Here is a 25,689-nt window from a genome sequence, read left to right on the forward strand (position 1 = left end):
GAGGGACACAGATATGGTGTGCATAAGGTCACAGGAAGTTTCACCCGAGACCAAGGCCCATTTATGGCGATTTGGAGTAGGGCAGCGCAGCAAGTCACTTTGTTGTGCTGCCCTACGACAAAGTCAAAGGGCAGGAAGGCACAGTAGTTGTCCAATAAGGTGCATTTCTGTCCTTTCACCTGCCGGGCTCAGTTTCGGTAGCCTAACGCCAAAGCAGACACCCATGCATCAAGGTGCAAGGATGCCTGTGTTGTCAACAAGATTGTTTTTGTGCAGGAAAGCGCCTTCCTGCACAAAAACAATCCTGAGAGTTGTTTTCCTCCTTCTATGCATGTTGTAGAATGCAGCAGACAAGGAAAGAAGAAAAAACAAGTAGATATAACGATATTTCTCCCCATCATGCATCACTTCAGGAGGGAAATCCTCAGGTTTACATGGCGTTGTAAATCTAGGGTAGCGTCAAAATCCATTAGTTTTACTTGGGAACACCCACCACAAAGCCCATGGAATGCCTCCCAAGTGCAGAGTTAGGGAATGCATCGATTTGTGCTGCCTTGTCTTACACCATATTTATAAGGCCATTCAAAGTCACGCAAAGTGACTTTGCGTGACCTCATAGATATGATTTTGTAGATTGTGCCGCTGGACCTTAACAAAAAGTGATGCTCTGGTGGAGTAAGGGGCTCACAAATATTTCCCCAAAGGTTTGTTGGGCATTTACAAAAAAGCTCTCCTTTTACACTCTAGTGAAATCTGATAATTTTTGGACCTGTGCACACAAGGCAGCATCAGTGGATGATTTTCTGATACAGAGAACAGTTTTAGCTCAGACTGAATCCACAAAGGCTTTGGTGATTCACAGAACAGGCAAAGCAAGGGCGGGAGTAGTGCACGTCTAAAAACAACAGAGTAGGTAGAGGCAGGCATTAGCAGTGCAAGCTCCGCACTGAAGCAGAGCAAGAAAAAAACACAGGGATTAGCAGGGAAAACTAACAACACACACAGAACAGGTATAATGGGGGAGGTATTATTGTAAGAACACCAAGGGGCAGATTTACAAGCCCCTTGCGCCACTTTTGCGTTTAACATGGGAAAAGTGACGCAAAAGTGGAGCAAGGGGCTTGTAAATCTTCCCCCAAGGATTCAGAGATGACGTAGCAGTTAGTTTGAATCCTGGCTGGTGGCCTTCTGACGAGCTGAGTGAAAGGAGAAGAGGTCAGCAAGAAGCCTGTACCCTTGTTGGCAGAATGACAAATATCTCATGGGAAAAGAGATCACCCACAGGAAATCCTGTGTCTTGGCAGCAGGTCCAAACCCAATATGTGGATGCAGGGAAAGATGGATGCAAGGATAGCCCGTATTAACTGGGCACTGCAATGTAATGAGGCTGGTGTGAAGCCTGTTTACTGACTGGCAACCTGCCTAAGAGCTGGAGGGAAATGGAATGAGACCAGCAGGTTACCTTTCATGGCTGTGGCTTTGCTCCAAGATGTAATGGGAGGATCCCGAATCCTAGTTGGCAGCTGCTGGGCTACCTGAATGAAAGCACAGCAGCTAGACTGTGTAATAAAATCCCACCGTTGCATGATACCGGGCACGTGTTAAGTAGCAGAACTCATTCGAGTAGGCAGCTTACCTGGAATTGGTCATACAATCGTTGACAGCCTAATAGTCTGTGGATTCATCTCACAAGAATTATCTTTAGTCATTTTGGAAGCAAGAGATACATACATCTCTACACATCAGATACACTATTTTAGGTCTGGCTTTTGAGAAAATGTAGCTATGCCACCTGGCGTGGTCTTAAAAAAGAAAATTAAAACATACTATATATACGTGAGGGCTTTTGGTCAGCAGGCTTTATCCAATCGTAGGTTAATCTGTCATATACATTTTGTGTCTGCCTACCACAGCATTTACCATGGGACAACAAATTAACCCACTTGACCCATTGGTTTCCTCACTTTAAATGAATGCACAAAGCCTGTGCGAATTGGGGGAGAGAATGTAGCCTTACGGCTAGAGCAGTCGACCTCCAAACTCGGAAACCTGGTTCGAGTCTCAGCAAGGACGCTCAACATCCCTTGATTCTCAGCAAATCACTTAATATCCCCGTGCCTCACAAAAATGAATGTGTCCCTCTGTAACGAAACTGGGGCTCATGTAAAGCTCTCTGATATCTGCGGGTCGTGTTAGCGCTTTATACAACTCTAAATAAATATATACATATATTGTTCGTATCAGCCTAAAAAAAATAGTTCCTCTCTCTTCAGTGACAAAGCTGGCTCAAAGTGTGCTCTTTTATTTTTTATTTCAACATTAAGTATCAGATATTTGTTTTGCCTGCACCTCAGCTGACCCATTCGATGGGGATTTATTTTCTGTCTGATTATTTTAAGTTGGTTTTACAAAGTGTTTAAATGACATAATAACGTAGCTGTCTGTGATTCGAGTGCTAGCTTAGGTTGTAATTAATTCATGTCTCCTTACACAAATATTAAAACTAACAACATGCATGGAGCAGCTGGAAGACTTGCTAGTAAAACAGACACTTCACAAAGTTTTTTTAAATTGAAAACTATTATACCAAGCTTATGATGGCCTTGTTTAGATGGTGCCATATTTTCATTTTTTTTTAATTTTTAATTTTTCTGGCATATACTTAAAAATTAAGAAAACTAAACTATTCATCACACCAACCCGCAAAGGCCAGATCTGTTGACTTAGCCAGTGCTTGATTCTGTTGTCTTTAATTTGCTAGAACATAGCAATAGAAACCTGCAAGGAGAAGTGTGGCTCACTGGTTAGAGGAGGCAGACCTGGAAGCAGAGGTCAGCCCGGGACCAGGGTTCAATTCCCGGCTCGGCGGGGTCTTGAATCCTAAAATGTCCATGGACTCGACAAATCTCACTCCGATGCCTATTCGATTCACAGGTTCACACTCTGCGACTCTGGGCAATAGCTTGCTTAATCTCCACAATGGCCCCTCACGGCGGGATGCCTGGCTTTCACCTTGCGGATACCCTGCCGGGGATATCTCACAGGGGAATACCAGGACGGGTTCCCTAAGCAAGCGCTTAGGAACCGCTCGGTGATTTGCGCTATATAAATTCCCGTACATTTACATATGCATTTTATCAAAGTGCAGTGAATTAAGCACTCGCTATCGAGATCTATGTATGGCCAGCTGGTAATATGTTTTCACACTGACTTCATCAGCTCAACCTTTCATCCTTACAAGGTTAATAATTGTATCTCAAGGTTAGAGTGAATGTTACTAACATATAAAATGTTCTAGGAAATGTCCTTTGGATAACATTATGCTTTTGTGTCCTGCAAGTGTGTTAACTGAGGTAAACACACCACAAAAGTGTAGTCCTCTGCCCATTAACATCCATGCACAAATCACTCACTGGCAGGCACAGTATCACCTTGTCAAGTTGCTAAGAAGGTAATTCGAGAGGAAATGCTGCAGCTTAAAGTTAAAAAGGCCCTACTAGGAGCTAGACTGGGTATCAGTATTTCGTTAAATATGCACCCTGGTACACCATTGATTTCCCTCATGCCTGTTTGTTTCAACACCCTACACTTCCTGACTCTTTAGGCGGATTTACAAATGTTTTGTGTCTGGTTTGAGAACAAAGACTTGTTCAGGAATCACAAACCAAAGCACTCCTTTGTGTTATTCTGCATTAAGGGGGCGTTCCATGGGTGTTCCTGTGTAACCACCCATGGTTTTTGACCCAAAACCCTATTTACTATCAAGAGTAGTCAGGGTTTTGCACCAAAAATGAACGTCACTTTAAAGCAGGCGTTCAAAAAGGAGAAATACTATTATGTCTTCTAACTTTTCCCACTTTGCATGTGTGCTTCACTGTACATCACGTATTTAAAGTGGGAAAAGGTTTAAAATCAGTCTAAGCATAGTATTTTGTACTGGAATGGACTCTTCAGTACAGACATGACCTGAGGTCTGGGTGCCAGGGGTGCCAATTTTATGCCCAGTTTATGCCCTCAGGGATGTCGCGACTAACTGGTGAACTACCAGGACCCCCTCACTTAGTGACAACTTCCTGGGAAGTATGGAATCTAGTTACCCCATAATACAGCATTCTGATCAATTCCAACATGGCAGAACATCTCTCTTGGTGCGTGGCGTTCCCTAGCCCACCCCAGAGGTGTGGTTTCTTGGAGGCTACAAGGCAATGGAAAAAACTGTTTGCTAACAGCTTCCCTCTCTCTGTCCTCAATGCCAACCTGTCTACAAGAACAAAAGAGCTGCCCTTCTAGTGTGTATTAAGGGGGTGGCTCATAAAAAGCTACCCGACTTGGGTCAGTAATGCAGTACAAATAGATGAGTGGTTGCGGTAGCAACACTTTTAATGGATAATAAATAGTAGCATTCACCAGTGTTTTCTTTCATATAAAGCATGAGTCCAATTTATTCACTTGGAACATAGGCATCTAATGCAATTAAAGTCAAAGTATTAATAGATGATGGCAACGCAGTTGCTCAATTGTTTTGCAGTGCAGTATATATTTTACAGTGCTCTTGGTGTGGATAGAAAAAGGGAAAAGATTTGGGAGTTAAGTGGTAGCATGTGGGTGAAGGGGACAGGGAAGAGGTGTTTGTGACATATATACATCAGTTATACATGATAGAAACCTTTCCGGCCTAGAACAGGTCAATTGTTCCTGGGTATACACATAACTCTAATGAACATATATTTTTTTAATTTGTCGTCAGAGTTTGTGTTGTATGTTGTCTGTGTATTGTCGACGCTTCCACTCCTACGGTGCAGGATGGATTACAGTCCTAACGGTGGGGTCTTCATCAGGACCGAACTGAGATGAGCACCTGTGAATAATGGAAAAAGTGTGTGAGGGAAGCGACATAAAAAATCATGTGAATGTTACTGGTGTGTCTGGTAAAGGATGCCTACTCAGTTAACCAGCAGGACTACTCCGCCGTGTGGTTGGAAGTTATGGGCTCAAAGTTGGCTTCTAAAGTTAGAGGGAAAAACAGTCAAATATCTGCTGTCTGAGTCAGATAACACACTAATTGAAGTAGTGCCAACCTTATTTACTTACTCAATCATCAATTAATGGACAATCTCCTACAGCGGTGTCTCCATCCCTTGCAGTAGGGCAAAACAATTCCAAAATATCTATAGAACATAGAAGGGACCGAGTGTAACCGAGTTTCAAAGTTCCAGAATTAACAAATAGGTGCGCAAATTCTAAATTTAAAACAAAGACCTGGCCTGTTCATTCACTACAAACGTACAAACCTGCGTGGGTATTCAAAAATAGGCAACATCGGTCAGAAAAATGTATTACTGGACACAGATAAACTTAAACGCATGCCCATTATTGTGAATAGTAAAATAGGGACGTGCCCCATCACAGTCGCCTTACCAATGGGGTAGCGCCGGATACAATTCCCAAAGATCACAGTTCTATAAATCAGGTGTTGTCCAAGACCAAAACTCCCGGGTTGTCACAATGTAATGTGCAACAGGACGGGAGGCCCATATCAGAGTTCAGAAGGGCTCATCAATCTAAGTGGTATTAGTGGAACACTGTATGTATGCAAATGTTGTTACAAAACTGTGATGCCTGATAACTCCGGCTCAGACGCGGTCTCATTCTTATATTTAGAAATGTTAAAAAAGACAAGCTTGGTGCTCACCTTTCTAAACAACAAGAAACTCAGATGCCGGGAAGGGTTAAACATGAGCGCTCTCATTGCGCTATACTGGTCGAATTGACATTCATATATCGGCATCCTGGGATTAAAACTGGAGACAATTAGTGAGCTGTGAGCCATGGACAAACATTAACGACCTCATACAAACAATACTACCAGTTCATAATGGCCATCTTACAGAGTCATGTTGTGATTAAATGACTATACAACTAATCTTGACGACATAAATGGAAAGCTAAATCACAGCTGCAAGCAAATGTATATGGGCTCATCTTAACCATAAAAACAGGCCAAAGGCGAAAAACCGCCAAATCAAAGCTTCATGCTCATCTACACGATGGAAACAGAGCAAAGTTGGAAATGACAGCACGCTTACCTCTCTCATGGCCGGTCGGCTCAAAAAGAGGTATTTGAAGCTGCGACTTGGCGTGCATGCACCGTGAAGTGCAGCCGCTACATAGCATTATAGAGGCTCATCGGTCATCAACCAATGGGTAGAGGGCAAGGCTGACTGTGGAGCAAAGATGCTCGACAGACAATCGGCTCCATCTCCTGATCAACGTGAAAAGACTCAAGTGAGCGTACCTTGAAACTGGTATAACGAATAGATCTATTTATGTATCTAGAATGGTACAATGTCCTCAAAGGATGGTAGGACTATCCAAAAAATTGAGCTCTTGTGTAAATGCATGTCAATAGTATTACAGACATATTCAACATATTTTGACAGAGTATTGGTGTGACATCGTGTTATAATGTCCCTAGGGGATAGTAGAAACATCCAATCAATGGAGCTCTTGTATAGGTAAGTGTCTATGGTATTCGAGACATATTAAGTATGTTTGGCAGAGTACTGGTGTGACATCATGGGTGTCCTCAATTGGGCACATGGCATCCTAAACAACATTTGAAATTGCAAAAAAGATGAATCTATATCTTGCGTTTAGTATTTTGTGGTGTCCACCATAGATAGTAGAACCATACAATGAGAGGAGCTTGCATCCATGGACGTGTCTACAGTTTTCCAGACATATTCATTATTTTTAGCAGGGTACTGATGCAAATAGAGCGTCTAGTACAACTAGAGCTGCCATCTCATGCATAGTACAGTGAAAAACATTGTATATAGTAAAAGACAACATTCTTAGCATCATGGGTATTATCATTTGACACATGGCATCCTGAACAACAAATGGTGTTACAATACATAAGATTTCAGAAAATGCTAACAGATGGAATAGGGCAGAGGATTAACAATATTGCCCATATTAAACATTCTTAATGGTCCATGTTAAACATCATCTGGCCCCTAGTCATTCAACGGTCAGACCTGCTTATTGGGCATTGGTGCCATCAAGTTCTTTTAACCCGTTGTTAACTGTGTTTAAGAGGTACGTCCATTTAGACTCTCTTAAATTTAGGACGGGCCCCAAGTCCCCTCCCCTTGCTCTTAGGGAAACATTCTCAAGGACCAAACATCTGACAGAATCTGGTGAATGTGCCTGTGTCCTGAAGTGTTCCACTACTGGGGCACCTGTTTTATTGCATCAAATCCTGCTGCAGTGCTGCAGAATCCGTGTCTTGACTTTTTGTCTTGCCTGACCGATATACAGTTGGTTGCATGATCATACAATAGCGTAAATTACTTCACTTGAATTACTGTTTGTGTGCGTTTGAGTTCAATGGTATGATGTAAGTAATCCTCCTTCTAGGAACAAATTCTCTGGATCCGGAGAAATTGGCCGAATGGTAAGTTGTCACAGAGGCTACGATTGAGGTGACTAGTGTACCGCAACAGGGTATTGCCTTCGGCTGGCTTCTGTATAGTGTGGTGTAAAGCTGGTCATCCAATGTTTTTAGGGTGATATCCAGAAAGTCGATGGTCTGCCTGTCCCAATGAATGGTAAACTTGATATCTTGGGAATTGGTATTGAGCCACTTAAAGAAACTCTTCAGCTCTATCTCATCCCCTGACCAAATCAGTAGTACATCGTCTATGTACCTTTGCCATTGTTTGACATTCTCCTTGTATGGATTTTTGTATGAGAAGATGTAATTGTCCTCAAATGTATCCATGAAGAGGATCGCTAGGTCCACGGCAAAGGACGCCCCCATTGCTACTCTGTTCATGTGGATGAAGAATTCATTTTGAAAGCCCAAAAAGTTTTTCATCAAAACTACCTCTAAAAGTTCCACTATGTATTGCGTGGGGATCTTTACTGGTTGGGTCTTTTATCAAGAGCTTGTCTCATCACTTCCAATGCTGGTTTTTGTGGGATACTCGTATAGAGGGATACGATATCTAGTGTTGCCAAGAGTTGTTTACCTGAGTCAAACTTCATTTAGTCCACCAGGTTGATAACCTACATGGTTTCTCAAAGATGCGCTGTCTTTGTTTCAGACTAAGGTTTCAAGAAAAAGTCTATGTATTTACACACCGGCTCTAGGAGGGAGCCACATGAGATGATGGGTCTTCCAGGAGGTGTCTGTAGATTCTTGGGTACCTTGGGTAAGGTATAAATGGTGGGGAGACGTGTTTGGTTGGGGTTCAAATACTCAAATTCTTGGTATGAAAGAAAACCGGCCTCTTTCCCTTTTTCCGTGATGATCCGAATTTGTCTTCTGACTTCTTTTGTAGGGTCTGTGGTAACAGGGCTGTAACTCATGCCATCGCGTAGTTGCGAGTATATTTCTGCTTTGCAGTCATGGGTGTTTTGAACCACAATTGCACCACCCTTGGTTAAACATGCTTTCATAACATCACGAATGACCATACTTTCGAAGGTCAAGATTTTGTGTGACATCATGTGAGTCGGGGGCATGAATGTGGAGGGTGTTAGCATTCCAGTATTCGATGTAGATAGTGATGGCGAAGAATGTCTGTAGAAATGTCTCAGTCTCACTTTCCGGAAGAATCGGTGTAGTTCTGCTTTGACGTTGAAACGGTTGGGGAAAGATGTAGGCACAAAAGAAAGTGCCTTACTGAGAATGCTGGTTTCATAATTGGATAAGGTGTATGTCAACAGGTCCCTCCCTCTGTCCTCAATGCCAACCTGTCTACAAGAACAAAAGAGCTGCCCATCTAGTGTGTGTCCACCATTTGCCCTTCAAAGGTGGCTTCTCCTTTGAAACGTGCCTTTTGGGCTCACACTTTATTTGGTTTTCCTAGCCATGGAGAGGTCAAACCTCTTCCAAAGTTACAGATAAAGGGTTAACCCAGTGGTACTGGGACATGGGTAGTTCAATGTTACATATAAAGGGGGTCCCAGTCGCTGGACAATCAATTATAATGGAACGGTTTGCTGAATTTTACAAAAGAATGAAAAAATCTTTAAGAGGAATGTTATTTATTCACAACCTCTTCATAAGTTGATTATGCATACATTTAGTCATATTTTTATCACAATTTTTAATGCCCAAAGAGGGGCGTGGTTGAAAGGAGACAGGAAACAGTCAGTGGGAAATAATTCTACTTGACCATCAAGACGGGTTACATTGCAATGATTCCGTTGATACCTTGACGTATCATATTTAGTAGTCTCAACTGCAAATGGGTGAGCCGAGATACTAACACCAAGACTACCGAGGTAGACACAAACCAACATCATAAAAACCTGTCCTTAAAATGTATCTACTTCAACGCCAGATCTTTCCCCAAACATAGTATCGAGATTTGGGACACTCTAGATGACCTAAGTCCAGATCTGGCCTAAATTACAGAAACTTGACTCGACGACAATAACTCCCCCGACATTATTTCAGCCCTTCCACCAGGCTATAAAATATTAAAACAGGATAGAAAAGGCAAGAGAGGTAGTGGTATAGCCATTCTCTTCAAAAACCAACTCTCCTGCATTCCCTCCACAATCTCCCAAGTAGGCGCCCATGAGATCCTAGCTTTCTCAGTTTTGAAGGGTGCCCAAGTATTATTGGGAGGAGCTGTCATCTACAACCCCACCAGCCATTATGATGGATTAAGTGCCAACCTACTTGTTGCTTTTTCTCCCCTCTGCTTAAAACAGAATCAATTCCTAGTTGTGGGCGATTTTAATCTCCACTTTGAAAATACCACTAACCCAGGTGTTAAACACTTGGGAAACGATATGTCCATTATGAAACTAACTCAGAGTATAGCGGTGGCGGGAGCTCCAGGCGGAGACCTTCGCCCCGTTTTAATTTTTTACTGCCCGCTGACAAAATCCCCACCTTCCCGCCATGTCGGCCCAGGCACAGATGCGCGCTATGCTTGACCAGCTGATGGGCACCTCTCGGGATGGCGATTCAACCCGTCAGTGCATTAAATTCAGCGAAGATGCGGTGTGCAAAAGCCACTTACTGAATCGCTGCCCTCATGATGTCCTCGCTGGAACGCGGATGGATCTTGGAGACTGTTTGAAGGTACATGATCTGGCTCTCCAGGCGGATTATGAAATTGCATCCAAGCACCATGACTACTTCTTTGAACTGGATGCGATGGATCATCTGAATTCGTTCATTGCAGACTGTGATCGACGAACAGAGGTGGCAAAGAAACGGTTAGCGGAAACGCAGGATGAGATTAGTGCTGAAGTGGCTCTTAAGGTATCATCCAGGAGCAGCTTCTATGTAACAGCTACAACCACATAGTGGGGACACAGGTCTCCTGATCCGTCCTGGATGAGATAAGAGGGTTCTCTTTTTAACTTTTATGTATTTTACTCACGTGCACTTCACTTTCTTTTTGGTCCTGACGAAGCGCCAATGACCTACGAGCGATAGAGGCGCAAAACATGTTGACCTTGACTAGTGACACCCAGGCATAGTGGGCCTTGTGGGGTCAGTCATTTTTAAGCAGTACTTTTAACCGCCAAGGGTTACCTAGACAATCTTGACGCTGCTTCCATACCCTTGATTTTATCACACTATTATGTTTGCACGTAATTGATTTACCCTCACTTACCCTTCCCCACACACCTGCATGCAACATCCGGCTAATCCTCTAAAAGATCTCCGATAAAGTGACCCTTCGGGGACCCGTAGGGAATTGCAGCGCCGGCCCTACGAGGAGCAAAATTGCCCGATGATGAAGCATGACATCCTCCGGGGTGTGTGAGGGCAGCAGAGGATGTAGTATGTCTTTCCCTCTCCCATCAGGGTATTTTTTACCTAGGACTACTTTTCCCCATTCTTCCCTGTTTTTAATGTATGGGTGACTATTTGCACTCAGATACGTGGGTGACTTTTGCACCCTGGTATAGGAACTTTGTCCTCTTTTTGTGAACAGATTTGGTTTAGGAGCATGGACACTGGAACTTTATTGGCTCCTTGGTCCCCCCCTCTATTTTGTTGAATTTATATGGAAACCAACCCATGTGGGTGGACATACCTTGGACCTACTGTTCTCGAACATAACATCTACCAACATTCATGAGATTAAACCACTTCAGTGGACAGAACACTCCTTAATCTCCTTTTCCCTAACGCTACCAAGTAAGCCATCTAAGGTTGAAATTACACATCAATCAGGGATAAGACACATGAACCTAATTACTTAGGAAGCCTTTATTATGCATTTCACGAATCATGACCCAAACACACTTCACTCCTATTCTGCTAGTGGCTCAGCCAGTCACTTGCAACAAGAAATTGGGAAGTCGCTTGACAAATGCGCCTCCAAACTTAAAAAGAAACCAGCCACTTCCAGGACCGAAAGATGGTATACTCCCGAACTAAAATTAAATAAACAAAAATGCCACACTTTGGAGCATAAATGTAGTCTGTCAAAGGACGGCACTGATAGAAAAAACTTCTTAGCTGAACAAAAAAATTCCCATCACGCCATAAAAAAACACCAAAACAAACTACTATACAAACAGGATCGAAGACAATGGCAGCTCATCCAAGGAACTTTACAGTTATTCGCAAACTTTGTAAACCTACCAGCCTATCTCAAACCATGGCTCCCACACCAGAGAATTGTGAACTAAATTTTTCACCGACCAGATGACAAAAATGTACACTCCTTCGATAATCCCCCCGATGACGATAATACTGACTGGGAAAACTTGGCCCCTCATCCCTATGCACAAATTCATATTGACACTTTAACTCCTTTTTCAGATGAAGAAGTGGCTAAAGCCATGATTGAGGTCAAAGCGGGATCTCCATTAGATCTCTGCCCTCATTTTATTTTTGACAGACTAGCGTCAGTTCTATCCCATCACATCACCAAAATATTTAACCAATCTCTGGAGCAAGCTTCATTTCCCGACATATGGAAGAAAACAATGGTATTTCCACTTCTAAAAAAAGCTGGATTCGGAATATATGACCCAGCTAACTACCGCCCCATCTCTCAACTTCCCTATCTAGCTAAAGTCTTGGAGCGTTTAGTAAATAAGCAACTTACCACCTTCCAATTTACTTGACCCCTCTCAGACGGGCTTTAGAGCCAACAATAGTACCAAAGTCACTCTATTGGCAGTGTCTGATAATATTAGACCACTAGCTGATCAAGGTAGAGCCGTAGCACTGATCCTACTGGTTTTTACTGCAGCCTTCGACACTGTCCCACACACTAAACTACTCCAAATCCTGCATAAAAAAGGGATCAGTTCTAAAGCCTTGTCATGGTTCGCCTCCTTTCTGAAAGATCAGACCCAAACAATTCATATGGGATCCTACACTTCCACCTCAAATAGAATTAAATTCAGAGTCCTGCAGGGAGCTACCCTAAGCCGCACCCTGTTTAATGCATACGTTTCATCTCTGGTTGATATTAGTAGGAAATGGGTATTTGACATCTACTCATACGCCGATGACACACAATCGGTGATTCCCCTAATAGACAGGCTGACCAACACTGAGACTAAGAACAACCTAATAAATTGCCTCACTGAGCTCGCAGGTTGGCTGTCCCAACACTGTCTAAAATGAAACACCAGGAAATCTGAAATCCTACTTTTCGGGTGTGCCCAGGTATTTGGGACAATAGCTTTTCGCCCCAGTCACTAGGCACTGCCCCAGAACCCAAATGAGCGGCAAATAATTTGGGCATCATTTTCTAGGACACTCTATCTATGTAGGACCAAATACGCATACTGTGCAGAAAAGCCTATTCTATACTGAAACATTTTAGACAACTCTTCCCCTGGATTCCACAGAACTGCAGACAAACTGTCACACAGGCTCTGCTTATGAGCAGACTAGATTACGACAACGCCCTTTATGTTGGCATGGCCGCTATCTTTTCTCCAGACTTCAGGTGGTCCAGAGTGCCACTGCAAAATTAATATGTAATAAAAGAATACAGTTCAGCATCCTACTGCCTGAAGGAATTACATTGGCTACCAGTCTGTCAGAGAGCTAACTTCAAGCTCCTCTGTTTTGCGCATAGAACCTTACATAAAAAAGGACCACACATCTTACAAGATAAATTACACTTTCACATCCCCTTGTGTAACCTGAGATCATGCTTGATAACCCTGGGTGTAGTACGCATAGTAGCGCTACGCGTAGCAACGGCATCATGCACAGTACAAGCGGTTGTTTGCTGCTGCTCAAGTAGATTTGTACTCGAGCTGCAGCTTTCTCAACGCGGACTGGTAGTTTCTCTTCTCGTTGAGAATCTCGCCGGGAGGTTTATTTTCCACGCTCGTGATCGACAACTTTATGTTGCCAATCGCGAACGAGGAAAAAAGTCTTGCCGGGATGTTGATTTTGCTCGCTCGTGGTCACCAGCTTGATGTTGAGGACCGCGAGCGAGCAAAAAATGCCCGCTATGCTATGCGTTTTTGCTCTGTGCTACGTGCGATTCGCGTAGAGCGTAGTTACGCAAACTACGCACCTTGCCTCAGTCAAGCATACAATCAAGGTCAGAATGGGCGACTGGTCTTTTTCCAAATCAGCCGCAGTCCTCTGGAACGGCCTGCCACTCGACTTTCGCCTCACTGACGACTACCTTCTGTTCAGAAAAAAACTGAAAACCATCCTGCTTCCTAGACACTGATCCCACCATTGATCAAATTGCAGTACACTCTAACCTGTCCTAACGCCGTGATGTCCCTTGGAACTATTGATGGGCTTTACAAATACTGTAAATATTAATAATAATAACAATTGAGTTTTGTGCAGTGGAGAGCAGGACAGGCCTCACCTCATCTAAAGCAGCAATACAAGAGGCTCTCTTTCACAGCCCCCAGTAAGAGTAGGTGGGATCCATGTGAAACGTATAGGTAAAAGGCTTGTAGGGTGGACTACCGTCTCTTTGCTTAAAATGGAAAAGCATATGCTATTGTTTTGTGATTTTGACGGTGCCAGTTGCTAAAGCTCTTCGGTAATAAAACCATCAAAGTTAGAGGCCCAAATCTAAGGGCACCTGAAATGATGTAGGGCCCGATGTAGGTAGGCAAATACCGGTCGGAAACGGCCGAAAATACCGATTTTTGGCCGTTTCCGACCGGTATTTGTATATTGAGATGTAGGGGCATGTTAAATTACAGAAGCAGTAATTTTACCGAATCTCTAATTTTTCCGATTCGGTAAAATACCGAATCGGTAAAATTACTGATTCTGTAATTTAACGTGTAGGTAGCACTGTAATCAGTGCTACAAGGGTTTAAGAATTTGTTATTTACCACCAACTAGAAGTTGGTGGTAAATAATGAAAACCCTTCAAAAAGCATTTTTTTTTGCTTTAAAAAATGTGCCATGTTGCAGACATACATGCCCTAAGGGCATGTATGTCAGCAACATGTGCATTCATGCACAATTTAGGGTTGCAACAGGGTGTCAAAGTGACACCCTGTCCCCCTTGCAAATTCGGTAATTTTGCCTCAAGGCCCATAGGAATCAATGGCAATTACCGAATCGGTAAATACCGATTCGGTAATTACCGAATCATTCCGATTCGGTAATTTCAAAAGTGAAATTACCTACATCCCATTTACCTACTCTTAAATACCGAATCGGTATGATTCGGTATTTAAGAGTAGGTAAATCGAGATTACCTACATCTGGCCCGTAATCTTTTAACTACTTCCTGCCGCACATATTAATGGGGTTGCCACCTGATACACCAATTGATGCACAGTTTGCCGATTTCCACAATTTTTCTTCCTCAGACATCAAAAGCTATAAAAAAATGACAGTGCCTTTTATTTACGTTTTGAAAATCTGCAAGCGGTGCCAAAACACACACTTTGTACTTATAATCGTTGCTTACGTGAAGACTGGCAGTAAAAGAGGCGCAGTTTCTGCCAGCCTTACTTCTCGTAAGCAATAACTATAAGTACAAAGTGTGTGTTTAGGCACCGCTTGCAGGTTTTCAAAACATAAATAAAAGGCACTGTCATTTACAATCCAATAGCTCAAACTCTCTCAAATGCGAGACCTATTGCATTGCAAATGCTTGTTTAAAGTTAGAGCTGTTGGCTTCAAAAATGACTATGGTTTTTACTTTTGCTGAGTATAACTTTTTTGTAAGAATCTAGAGTAGAATGGGGGAGAATGAGAGATGCTCTGGAGATGAATGGGGAAGAAAGACCCCGATGGCAGGTGAGGTAAATATCGTCTTAATGGAGACACGAAGTGGATCTAAACTTTAGTGGGAACAATAATAATTATAAAAACACAAGAAAAAAGAAAAGCTAAGAAGAAAGAGAAAAAGAGACTGTGGAACGAAATGCTAGAAGGCATGAAAACTGGACAACTAAGGACAAAGATACCCGCCTCTCTAGAAAAGAAATATTAGGGTGTTATGAGAGGAACAATGAGAGGAATAAGAAAGGAGAGAGAGGGGGCACTGAGCGGAGAAATTGGAAAGAGACAGAACAAATGAAATTGGAACTAGAAACCCCCTCTGTGGCGAGTGAGTGAAGGAAAAGAGACTTAAAATACAGTAGATGTGTGGTTGAAGACGTTTTTAAATTATGAGCGTTTTCTGCAATATAGAAACATTTTGATCTTGCTAGAATGCTTCGACAATTAAATTGGAATAATAGGTGTAACCAAAATTAAACAGTGCCACTGCCACTCGTATGCTTAGTCACACGATTGTAATGTCCGAAGACTGTGGGTTAGCAGTCTAGCTGATCGCGCACGCAGACGTGCGCATACGCGGGTGTGTAACGTCACACCGCGTATCATATAAAAATAAAGGAGGCGTGGCCCGGGGTTAGTTCGGACCACGCGGACCAGCAGATCAGTGCCCCAGGTCCTTATGTTATGCGCAGCGCCAGCGGCCCTGCGCACGTGTGATACAAGGCACGACAATGGCGACGAGGGTCTGAAGGGACCCATGCTCTACCCCACCAGCCGCTCCTGTTTGCCCTTCGGCGGCGCGTCGGTGCGCAAACGACGCTGGAGGCCCCGGGTGCTGAGGGCCTGATCAGAACGGCCCGCCCCGGTCGCTAGAGTCTACGCACGACGCTGCAGTGCACCAGCAGCCCCCACAGCGGTGCCTGAACTCTGTGGAGTGGCGGCGAGTGTGGCCCCCGGAAGGCGGGGAGGACAGAGTCTGTACCCTCATCAGGCTAGACAGGGTAAGGGCGAGCGCAGCCGACAGCTGGCCTGAGTAGCCTCCACACCCCATCCGCCCATTCCTGAGAGTGCACCACCCTATCTGTGGCCCAGTCCTCACCGGCCTGATCCTGCTCCAGAACATCTGAGCAACCTTTCGGCGAGGGGAGTCAGCAAAGCTCCGCCACCAGCGCCACTGCTGCAGCATCCCCATCGAGGTACAGGAAGACCCCACGTGCTAAAATGGCGGCAATTCCCCCCATCGAGCCGTTTCTGGTTGACGGCGCACCGGCATCCCTAGCGCCACGATGGAAAGACTGGAGGGAGCGGTTGCAGTTCTATTTCAAAGGTGCTGGAACGGCGAGAGAAAGGCGCAGGGCGCTTCTCCTTCATCTCAGTGGGAAGGACATACACAGAATTTACAAGACCCTGGTGGAGGCCACTCCACACACCTACGTCACACTCCTCAACGCGCTCAACGCGCACTTCGAACCGATGGCCAGTAAGGATTATGAGCGTTTCATCTTCAGACAGGTGCGACAAGAGGCTGAAGAATCACTTGACGCATTCCACGGCAGGCTCAAGGAACTCGCCAGCACCTGCGGTTTCCGTGACAAGCAAGAAGAGATACGTGGCCAGATAATACAAGGTTGCTACTCCTCCAACCTGAGGGTAAAGATCCTCCAAGAAGACGGAAAACCGTTGGCGGACATTTTGAAACTAGGGCGGTCCAAAGAACTGTCACAAGCGAGAGCGTCACACATGGAAGCGGTACTCCATAGACCAGTCAAAGTGGAGCAAGTAAACACAGCCGAACAGATCAACGTTGTCCGACCGAAACAACGCCAGTTTGGAGGAAGAAAACCACAAGAGCGCTGAAAAGAATGCGGATACTGCGGAGGCACGCCCCATCGTGCTCAAGACTGTCCAGCGCGGGGGAGGAAATGCGGCTCGTGTGGGTGAATGAACCATTTTGCATCAGTCTGCAGGTCATCTAAGCAGAAACCTGAAGCAGCCCATGCCATCAGAGAAAGCCCAGACAGTGAAAATATGGACGATGACTCCAATGACTACCCAGTCCACTACGTATTCGCCATCGACCAGCCACTGAGGAAAAAGAGGCGTCTCCCGAAGTGCCGCATTAGAATACACAACCAAGAGGTGAGGACCACAATCGACACAGGAGCCTCGATTGAACTCATGGCGGCAAACGTCTACAACCAACTACGTGAAAAGCCGGCTCTGAAGACAGCCAAGATCCGAGTCTTCGCATACGGACAAAAGACCCCAATTTCTCTAATCGGATGCTTCCAAACTGAACTACAGCACCAGGACCGGAGAATCCCCTCAACCGTCTACGTAACCAAAGAAGGCAGTGGCATGCTCCTCAGTGGACAGGCCGCCGAAGATTTGCAACTGATATCATTCGCGATGGCCGTGCTGGAAGAGGAATTGGACACCATCCTCGAAGAATTCGAAGACACGTTCCAAGGTATAGGGTGTCTAAAAGGCAAAGAAGTGGCTCTCCATATTGACCCATCCATCCAACCAGTAGCCCTCAGGCACCGGAGAATAGCGTTCCACCTGAAGAAGAAAGTGGAACAAGAACTCGAAGCTCTCGAACGACAGGGCATCATCGAGAAGGTCAGCAAGGCCCACCCCGTGGGTATCGCCAATAGTGGTGGCGCGAAAACCTAAACAGCCGGGACAGGTCCGCATCTGTGTCGACATGCGCCTGCCCAACGCAGCAGTAAAAAGGGAACGACATTTGACGCCCACCATCGACGACATTCTAGGAGAACTGAACGGAGCGAAGTGGTTCTCCAAAATGGACCTCCGGTCAGGTTATCATCAGCTGCCCCTGCACCCGGACTCCCGATACATCACCACTTTCTCCACCCATGTGGGTCTCCGACGATACCGACGACTCAACTTCGGGATCTCGAGCGCTGGTGAAGTCTTCCAAAACACCATCAGGGAAGTTCTGAGCGGGCTCCCCGGAGTCCTAAACGTCAGCAATGACCTGCTCATCTACGCGAACACAGTCGAGGAACATAACCAAAGACTGAGAGGTGTGCTGCAGAGAATCAAAGAATCAGGCCTAACGTTACACCGCGAGAAGTGCCAATTTCTCCAAAATAAAATCAGTTTCTTTGGATACACCTTCTCAGACCAAGGAATAGCTCCTGACCCGGACAAAGTGAGGGACGTGCAAGCGATCCCAGCGCCGACAAACATATCGGAGGTACGGAGCTTCCTCGGCATGGTAAAATTCTGCGGGAGATTCATCCCAGATTTGTCCAACCTCACCAGGCCCCTCCGGGAACTCACCTAGTCCACCACCCCCTGGCAGTGGGGAGAAGAGCAAAACGTTGCATTCCTGAACACAAAGGAGCACTGTCGGCGGATAAGACCCTGTCGTACTTCGACCCGGCGAAACCGACCAACATAGCCGTGGATGCCAGCCCGTACGGCCTGGCAGATCACAAACCACTAATCCCTCTATTCCGAGGATCTGTCTCCAAACCTCCACCCAGGATAGAGAAATGGATCTTGCAACTCCAGGAGTACGACTACCAGCTGGAATTCAAACCGTGAGCAATGAACCCGGCAGACTACCTCTCGAGGCATCCCAGAGCAGCCACTAACAAAGAAAAGGAAGATGCTGAAGAGACGGAGGAATACGTACAGGTGGTACTAGAAAGGTCAAGACCCCTACCCATGAGCATAGACATGATCATCGAAGCAACTCGCAGCGATGAAGTCCTCCAACTAGTGATACACGCAATACAGGCCAACGAGTGGAAAGCTCTCCAAGCATCGTTAAGCAAGAGAACACCCCAGGCGAAGAGTGCCCTAGAAACCCTTCTAAAGGTCCGGGAGGAACTGTACGTAGACAGCCAAGGGTGCCTCCTGAGGGGACCACGGATCGTGATGCCAACGAGCCTGACCCAACAAGGAATTGAGCTGGCACACCGCGGGCACCAAGGGATGGTAAAAACCAAGAGCAGACTCCGTGCAAAAGTGTGGTTTCCGGACATGAACACCCAAGTAGAACAAACTGTCAAAGAATGCCAATGGTGCCAAGCGGCCGGGCAACCTGAATGCCCGCCCCCAGTGATCACCGAGGACAACCCGCAGAGGCCATGGGAACAAGTCAGTGCAGACTTTGGGCACCTTCCAGACGGTAGATATATGCTCGTCATAATTGACGACTTCACCAAGTACCCGGAGGTAGAAATAGTAACAACGCTCACCGCCAAAGAAGTCGTAGCAAAGTTTGAGAAGATCATCGCCACCCACGGCATCTTTGAGGGGGTCAAGACCGACAATGGACCGCCATTCCAGGGACAAGAGTTTGCTGACTACCTCAAGGAGGGGGGAATTTAACACCGGAAGGTGACCCCCCGGTGGCCTCAAGCCAATGGGGAGGTCGAGAGGTTTATGCGCACTCTCAATAAAGTCATCCGGATCGCCCACGCTGAAGAAGCCCCGTTGGAGAGGGCTATCTACACGTTCCTGAGGGAGTACCGGCTCACGCCCCATCGCACTACGGAAGCCGCCCCCGGCCCGTCAGCAATGGGAAGGATAGTCCGAGATACACTCCCCAACCATCACACCTGGACTACAAACCAAGTAAGCCCCTGACGGACTCTGGTCAACAGGAGGCGATCAAATGACTACACTAGCTTCCGACGCAGAGCCAAAGAACCCTCCATTCGGGAAAGAGATCAAGTCTATGTGAAAGACAGGTACCCCGGGAGCAAGTTCAGGCTCCCATTCGAACCGAGGCCCTGGACAGTCACGAGCCGGACCGGCACTATGGTGACAGTTCAAAGGAGTGGAGAAACTGTCACGCGAAACGTATCTTTCTTCAAGAAAGCCGCCCTTCAACCAGGGGATCACCCCTGCCAAGAGCCAGACCAAGAGCTACCCAGTTCACCGGAAGGACACAACAGTCCGCAAGGAAGCGAACACGGAACCCAAGCGAATAGCCCACCAGCTGGTCCCCTGGCCATGGGGACACCAACAACCACAAGTCCCCATTTCCGTACGGGGACCCGACCTGCTGGAACACCCCAACAAGAGGCCCCGCGGAGAGCCCTATTCCGCGGAGAAGCAGCGGGCTATGGACTGAGAAGGAACCCGGCCCCTTCTTCACAACTGGCTGACTTTGCTGTGGACTGAGGCCAGGGTGATCAGCCACCAGACTGGTAACAGGCCGCACGGCCTTTTGTTTACTTCATCAGTAGAACTCTGCATAATGAATCTCATGTGATATTTGTTTGTTTGTTTTCAAATAAAGGTTAAAAGGAATGTAATGTCCGAAGACTGCGGGTTAGCAGTCTAGCTGATCACGCACGCAGACGTGCGCATACGCGGGTGTGTAACGTCACACCGCGTATCATATAAAAATAAAGGAGGCGTGGCCCGGGGTTAGTTCGGACCACGCGGACCAGTAGATCAGTGTCCCAGGTCCTTATGTTACGCGCAGCGCCAGCGGCCCTGCGCACGTGCGATACAAGGCACGACAATGATGTGGCATGGTCACACCTAGCGACACGGAAGGTATGGAAATGTCACACAAGTGAAATGATAAAAAATGCCTTGTCATTTTATTCGGGGTGGGCACCAGCAGCTGAAAAATACACTTTACACACTCGGACAGATATATTCTGGGTTGTCTGTTTTTCCTAAATGAACATTTGGTCACGCTGTCAGACCCCTTTCCTTTGCTTAAAAATGTACGAAAGACGAAAACAAACCTTAAACAAATACTGAAGGAGAAGAGAACAAAATGAAGTTTCCCTCTTCTTCCAGTTTAAGGGTTTTTTTTTTTAACCCAGGAGAGGCACGTTTGTCTCTATGTTATTTGGATGTGAGGAATGTTTTAAGGTGTGTGTGCTCATGGACAGCCAGCCCCTTGGCAGCTTGGCAATGAGCTCTGCTGCCTGCCCGCGAGGTTACTGCCAGCAGCTACAAGCAAACGTATACAAACATATACACAGACACATGCACACACATACACACAGGTGGGTGCGCAAACACACAAGTTAACATGCACGCAACACATACCAGAACCTCAAACATATGCAGAAAACATGCACACACACACGACAGAAGCCAGGAAGGTTTAGAAGGTAGGACCCAGAGCAGGGAGAGTGGACCGAGCAGAACAGTAGGCCTGAGGGAGGAATAAAAACAAGGGCAGCCTCTTGCGAGTGGTGTGCGGCCATTATTGTAAAATGGGAAGCGATGGTATCCTGCAAACCAAAAAGGTGGGATGAGGTGGTCTGGGGGGGTTCACCACGCCAGGCCATGTAACAACACAAGTAAACCAGACAGTGCTGCCTGAACTCTAGATTTATTGAGGACACATACACTTGTTGTACCAGAAGTTGTAACGTAAACAAGGACAAGGCGGCACCTACCTTACCATTCTGATCCATGGTGATGCTGGTAGACAGCTTGCTGCTGAGACTGGATTTATGCTGCTGGAGGCGCAGGGCAGAAGCGAGGAGGAGGAGAGGTTCCAGAGGCAGCGCAACCAAAACACGTGCTCTGCTATATCCACTGTGTGGCGCGCAGTGCAGCAGAAATGCGTGGCCGCCATATTTAAAAAACAACCACGGCGTCCCATGGTGTAACAATTAGGGGAGGAGGAGCAGAAGAGGTGCACAATAGTTATTTAGAAGAGCTGGGTGCATACGGGTTAGAAAGGCATTGAGGACTGCATGCTCAGTCACCCTGGGAGCCGGGCCTGGCAGCAGGACACTAGATGCTGCCGGGCTCCCATTCCAGGTCACCCCGCTCTCAATACATGGCAGTGTGAGCAAAGCTCACGTCCTGCTGTGTCCATTGTATGGCGAGCCGTTTAAAAATAAAGCAAGGACCGGCGTCCCTATATAAGGAATAAAGCTTGTAACGGTGCAGCAATTACAACAAGCGCTGGCCGCCCCTCGCGCACACCGGCACTGATTGGCGAGCCGTTTAAAAGTAAAGCAAGGAGCAGCCTCACCGGCACTGGTTGGCGAGCCGTTTAAAAGTAAAGCAAGAAGCGGCCTCCCTATTTAACGAATAAAGCGCGGCTTGCAGCAGTGCAGCAATTACAGCAAGCATGTGATGCCCGCCCCTCTCACACACCAGCCAGGACTGGTGAACAGCGGTGGAAAATTAGTCCCGACATGAAAAGATAAGGACGAGCAGCGGAACAAAACTGTAGCTGGTCGGTGCTGCTTCCTGCAAAATGGAAGCAGCACCGGAAGTGACGCATGGGATCACAAGCCAATGATAAGCACGGTAACAAAATAAATACCAGAGTAAACGAATGGCAAGTGGCAATAGAAACTACCGGCAATAGGCGGAGTTTCAAACAACACTACAGATCACATTATGCCTCGTAGAGGCAGCGCATGCACTGACTATGCGAGACCTAAAAACTTATGGAGAAAATTGTTCTTGTGTCACTTGTAAAATGTAAGTGATAGTCTTACGCTTGTTCTTTTTGATTGCAATCATGAAGATGTCATTCAGATGGTGTTAACATCTGAAAGTATGAAGTGAAAAAGTGTTTTTGTTTAGCATGAAAATAAAAAAAACATCATATTTAACTGTCATTGGACAGCAAAAATAATTATCTCTTCTTTGATGTTTCCCTGCGCAATGCAAACCCTTTTACTCTGTAGAGTTCTCAGGGCAATATTTATAACTCAACTATTTTGCTTCTCTTCTTATGGTCGCGTGTCATTTTCATCGAGCAATAAATATACATGGTATAATAGTGTTCCAGCTTTACTGTTTCTTCTTCGAAAAGGGTTCTTCCATAAGCCACATAGTGTGAATATAGACTAAACCTGACGCTTAGCTTAGAAGACAGGCTTTATACCAGGGGTCTCTAACCTTTGCTGTAACTAGAGCTATTTATGTTCAATGAAAGTGATCCCAAGATACTTATATTATTAGTGTTATAATAGTGACCATGTGAGATAAGGCTTCTTTTGTGATTACCAGCAGTGATCAACAAAGTGCATCATTCAGATTTACCAGCACTACTGTAATAAGGTTTTTTCAATTTGGAATACCTCTAAGTGGGTAATACTGGGCAGTAACAGTTGCAATGACCCAGTCACCAGGGTAGTATTTGTAATACTTCAGGATTTATCACTCAAATATAACATCTAAATATATTTTTTTCTGTAGGTCAGCTAATGAGTCCTGAAAACACACATTTTCATCGCGAAGACACACCTTTCAATTTTGGGATATGTATATATTTATTCAACCCAACAAAAGTTTCTAATTAGTATGCTATACTGCACACTGGAGAGCTACTTCCAGGTAGCTGGAGAGCTACAAGTGGCTCACACAGGCCGTCTTTAGGGCAGTGTAACCAGGGCGGCCGCACTGGGCGCTGACCTATGTTTAATTTAATGTTAAAAAAAAGTATTTCAGACTTAAGGAATATTAACCATGGCGAAGTGCTTCTCTTTCCATACTGATAAGAAATGTAAGCATAGCATTTTTATAGCTTTGTAGACACAACACGGAGCTTCAGTACTGTTTTACCTTTCGCCCTTTACATATTTAAATCAAGCTCATTTCAGACCAGCAAAGTCTTTAGAAAAGCATTGATAAAGTCAATAAAAATCAGCAAGGCTGCTGTTCTAACAGAGCTTTTTTCTTTTTTTTTTTACAGGTAAAACAATTACTAAAAGCATCTGTTAAGGCACTTGACGAACTTTTATGCAGCATCACAAGTATGTTTCTAATCCCCCCTTATTCTTTTATCCTAGATCAATTTAATGGATGGATGGATGGATGGATGGATGGATGGATGGATGGATGGATGGATGGATGGATGGATCTGAGCTGTGCTGTCCGCGGCTCTCTTGAACTTCCTGCACAAACACCACAGCTTCACATTACCCGTACATTCTCAATACGGCACTGCATTCTTCATATCCTCTGCAATAGATGTGGAAAGTTACCCTGCTTGCACATCCGGTGCTGCTCTGCCTTCCAGCTGTGTCTCTAGACTGTCCTCTTCTAGCTCACGACGGGGATGACTGACCCTCTAATTTGCCTTCACTAGCCAGTTATAACAAGCATTTTCAATGCAGTAGTAGTAGGCCATGCAAATGGTTACGTGCGCAGTGCACAGCAACTGGCGCTAAGGTTTCAACTATTTAATCTTGTTTGATGCGATTCTCATGAGAATCGCATCAAACAAGATTAAATAGTCACTAAGTTTTCAACTATTTAACCCCCTGGGTGCTGGTGACGGAACCACTCCGTCACCAGCCACGGGGGTGCTGAGCTGGTGACGGAGTGGTTCCGTCACCAGCATCCAAGGGGTTAAGTAGTTGAAACCTTAGGGACTATTTAATCTTGTTTGATGTCACTCCGTCACAAGCACAGCGTGCCCGTGGCTGGTGACGGAGTGGTTCCGTCACCAGCATGGCAGCGCCGCGCGGCACCCCTCCCCCCCAGCGCCGCGGCTGGATTACCGCCACGCCCAAGGGATTAATCTTGTTTGATGCGATTCTCATGAGAATCACATCAAACAAGATTAAATAGTTGAAACCTTAGGAACAGTTGCTATGCACTGCGCAGGTTCGGATTTTCCGGGTCCTCTGGCTTGTAAAATATCTCGTTAACCAGTGTTAGCATTTGAGATGGACACCTCACCTACCCAAAAAGATTTTATCACAAAACAGTTAAGACTTTGTGTCATCATCATTCAATAAGTTCATTTTAAGTGATTCACATAGTGGCCCTGAAAAAAGTCTTCAATTGTGCTCTCGTGATGAGTTCTTCCAAAATGATAATGGACTATCACTAAAATAACTAGTCGTGAGGATGAGCCGTGATCCTATTTATGACGATAACATGAAATAGTATCGCTTCTGCTGGCAGCAGGCATTGCCATTGCCTACTGGATGCCTCAATCTTGCTAACCAAAACTGTATATCTTTGACGTCCCTTCCACAACACCCTCACCTGTAGTACCACCACCAGGTCGTAGGCATTACCCTTGCTTTCTGGTGGCTCTGGTACTTGGCCCAGCTGTACAGGAGGGAGACGGTCACCTCGGGCTGCTGTGTGTTGATGGGAGGTGGTGGGATTAGGAAGGCCGCGGGCCAGGGCTCCATACACACAGGCATTGCCAGGCCTGGACTGGAGAGAACCTGAGTTGCCCGAGCTCTCTTTGCTCATTCACTGTGGTCTGCTGCCTCGCACAGTCTACACTGCGCACCAGAGTGACCCCTAGGAGTAACCCAAGCTCTGGTTGGTTCATCTGGAACTCTAATGCTGTTCAACAGAACCCACCCTTTCCATTGGGCACCCGCAGCGTCTGGTGGACACTAAACATGCTGGGAGATGTAGTCTTTTTGAGTTCGTTGAAAGTGACGAAGTTGACCTCAGTGACTTGGCTGGAAGTCGAAGTGACGTTTTTGAGCACAATCTTGGCTGTCGGCGGT

General features: G+C 45.7%; 1 protein-coding gene across 1 annotated transcript in view; it reads left to right on the forward strand.

Moving 5' to 3' along the window:
• LOC144766744 (uncharacterized) overlaps positions 1 to 25,689 on the forward strand; it is a 604,477-nt gene that overhangs the window by 303,495 nt on the left and 275,293 nt on the right. The window contains exon 7 of the mRNA XM_078650492.1: positions 23,904 to 23,964. Within this exon, the coding sequence (XP_078506618.1) occupies positions 23,904 to 23,964 (61 nt within the window). The remainder of the gene's footprint in view (positions 1 to 23,903; positions 23,965 to 25,689) is intronic.

Source organism: Lissotriton helveticus, chromosome 7, assembly GCF_964261635.1.
Source record: "Lissotriton helveticus chromosome 7, aLisHel1.1, whole genome shotgun sequence".
In the NCBI taxonomy this organism is placed as follows: Eukaryota; Metazoa; Chordata; class Amphibia; order Caudata; family Salamandridae; genus Lissotriton; species Lissotriton helveticus.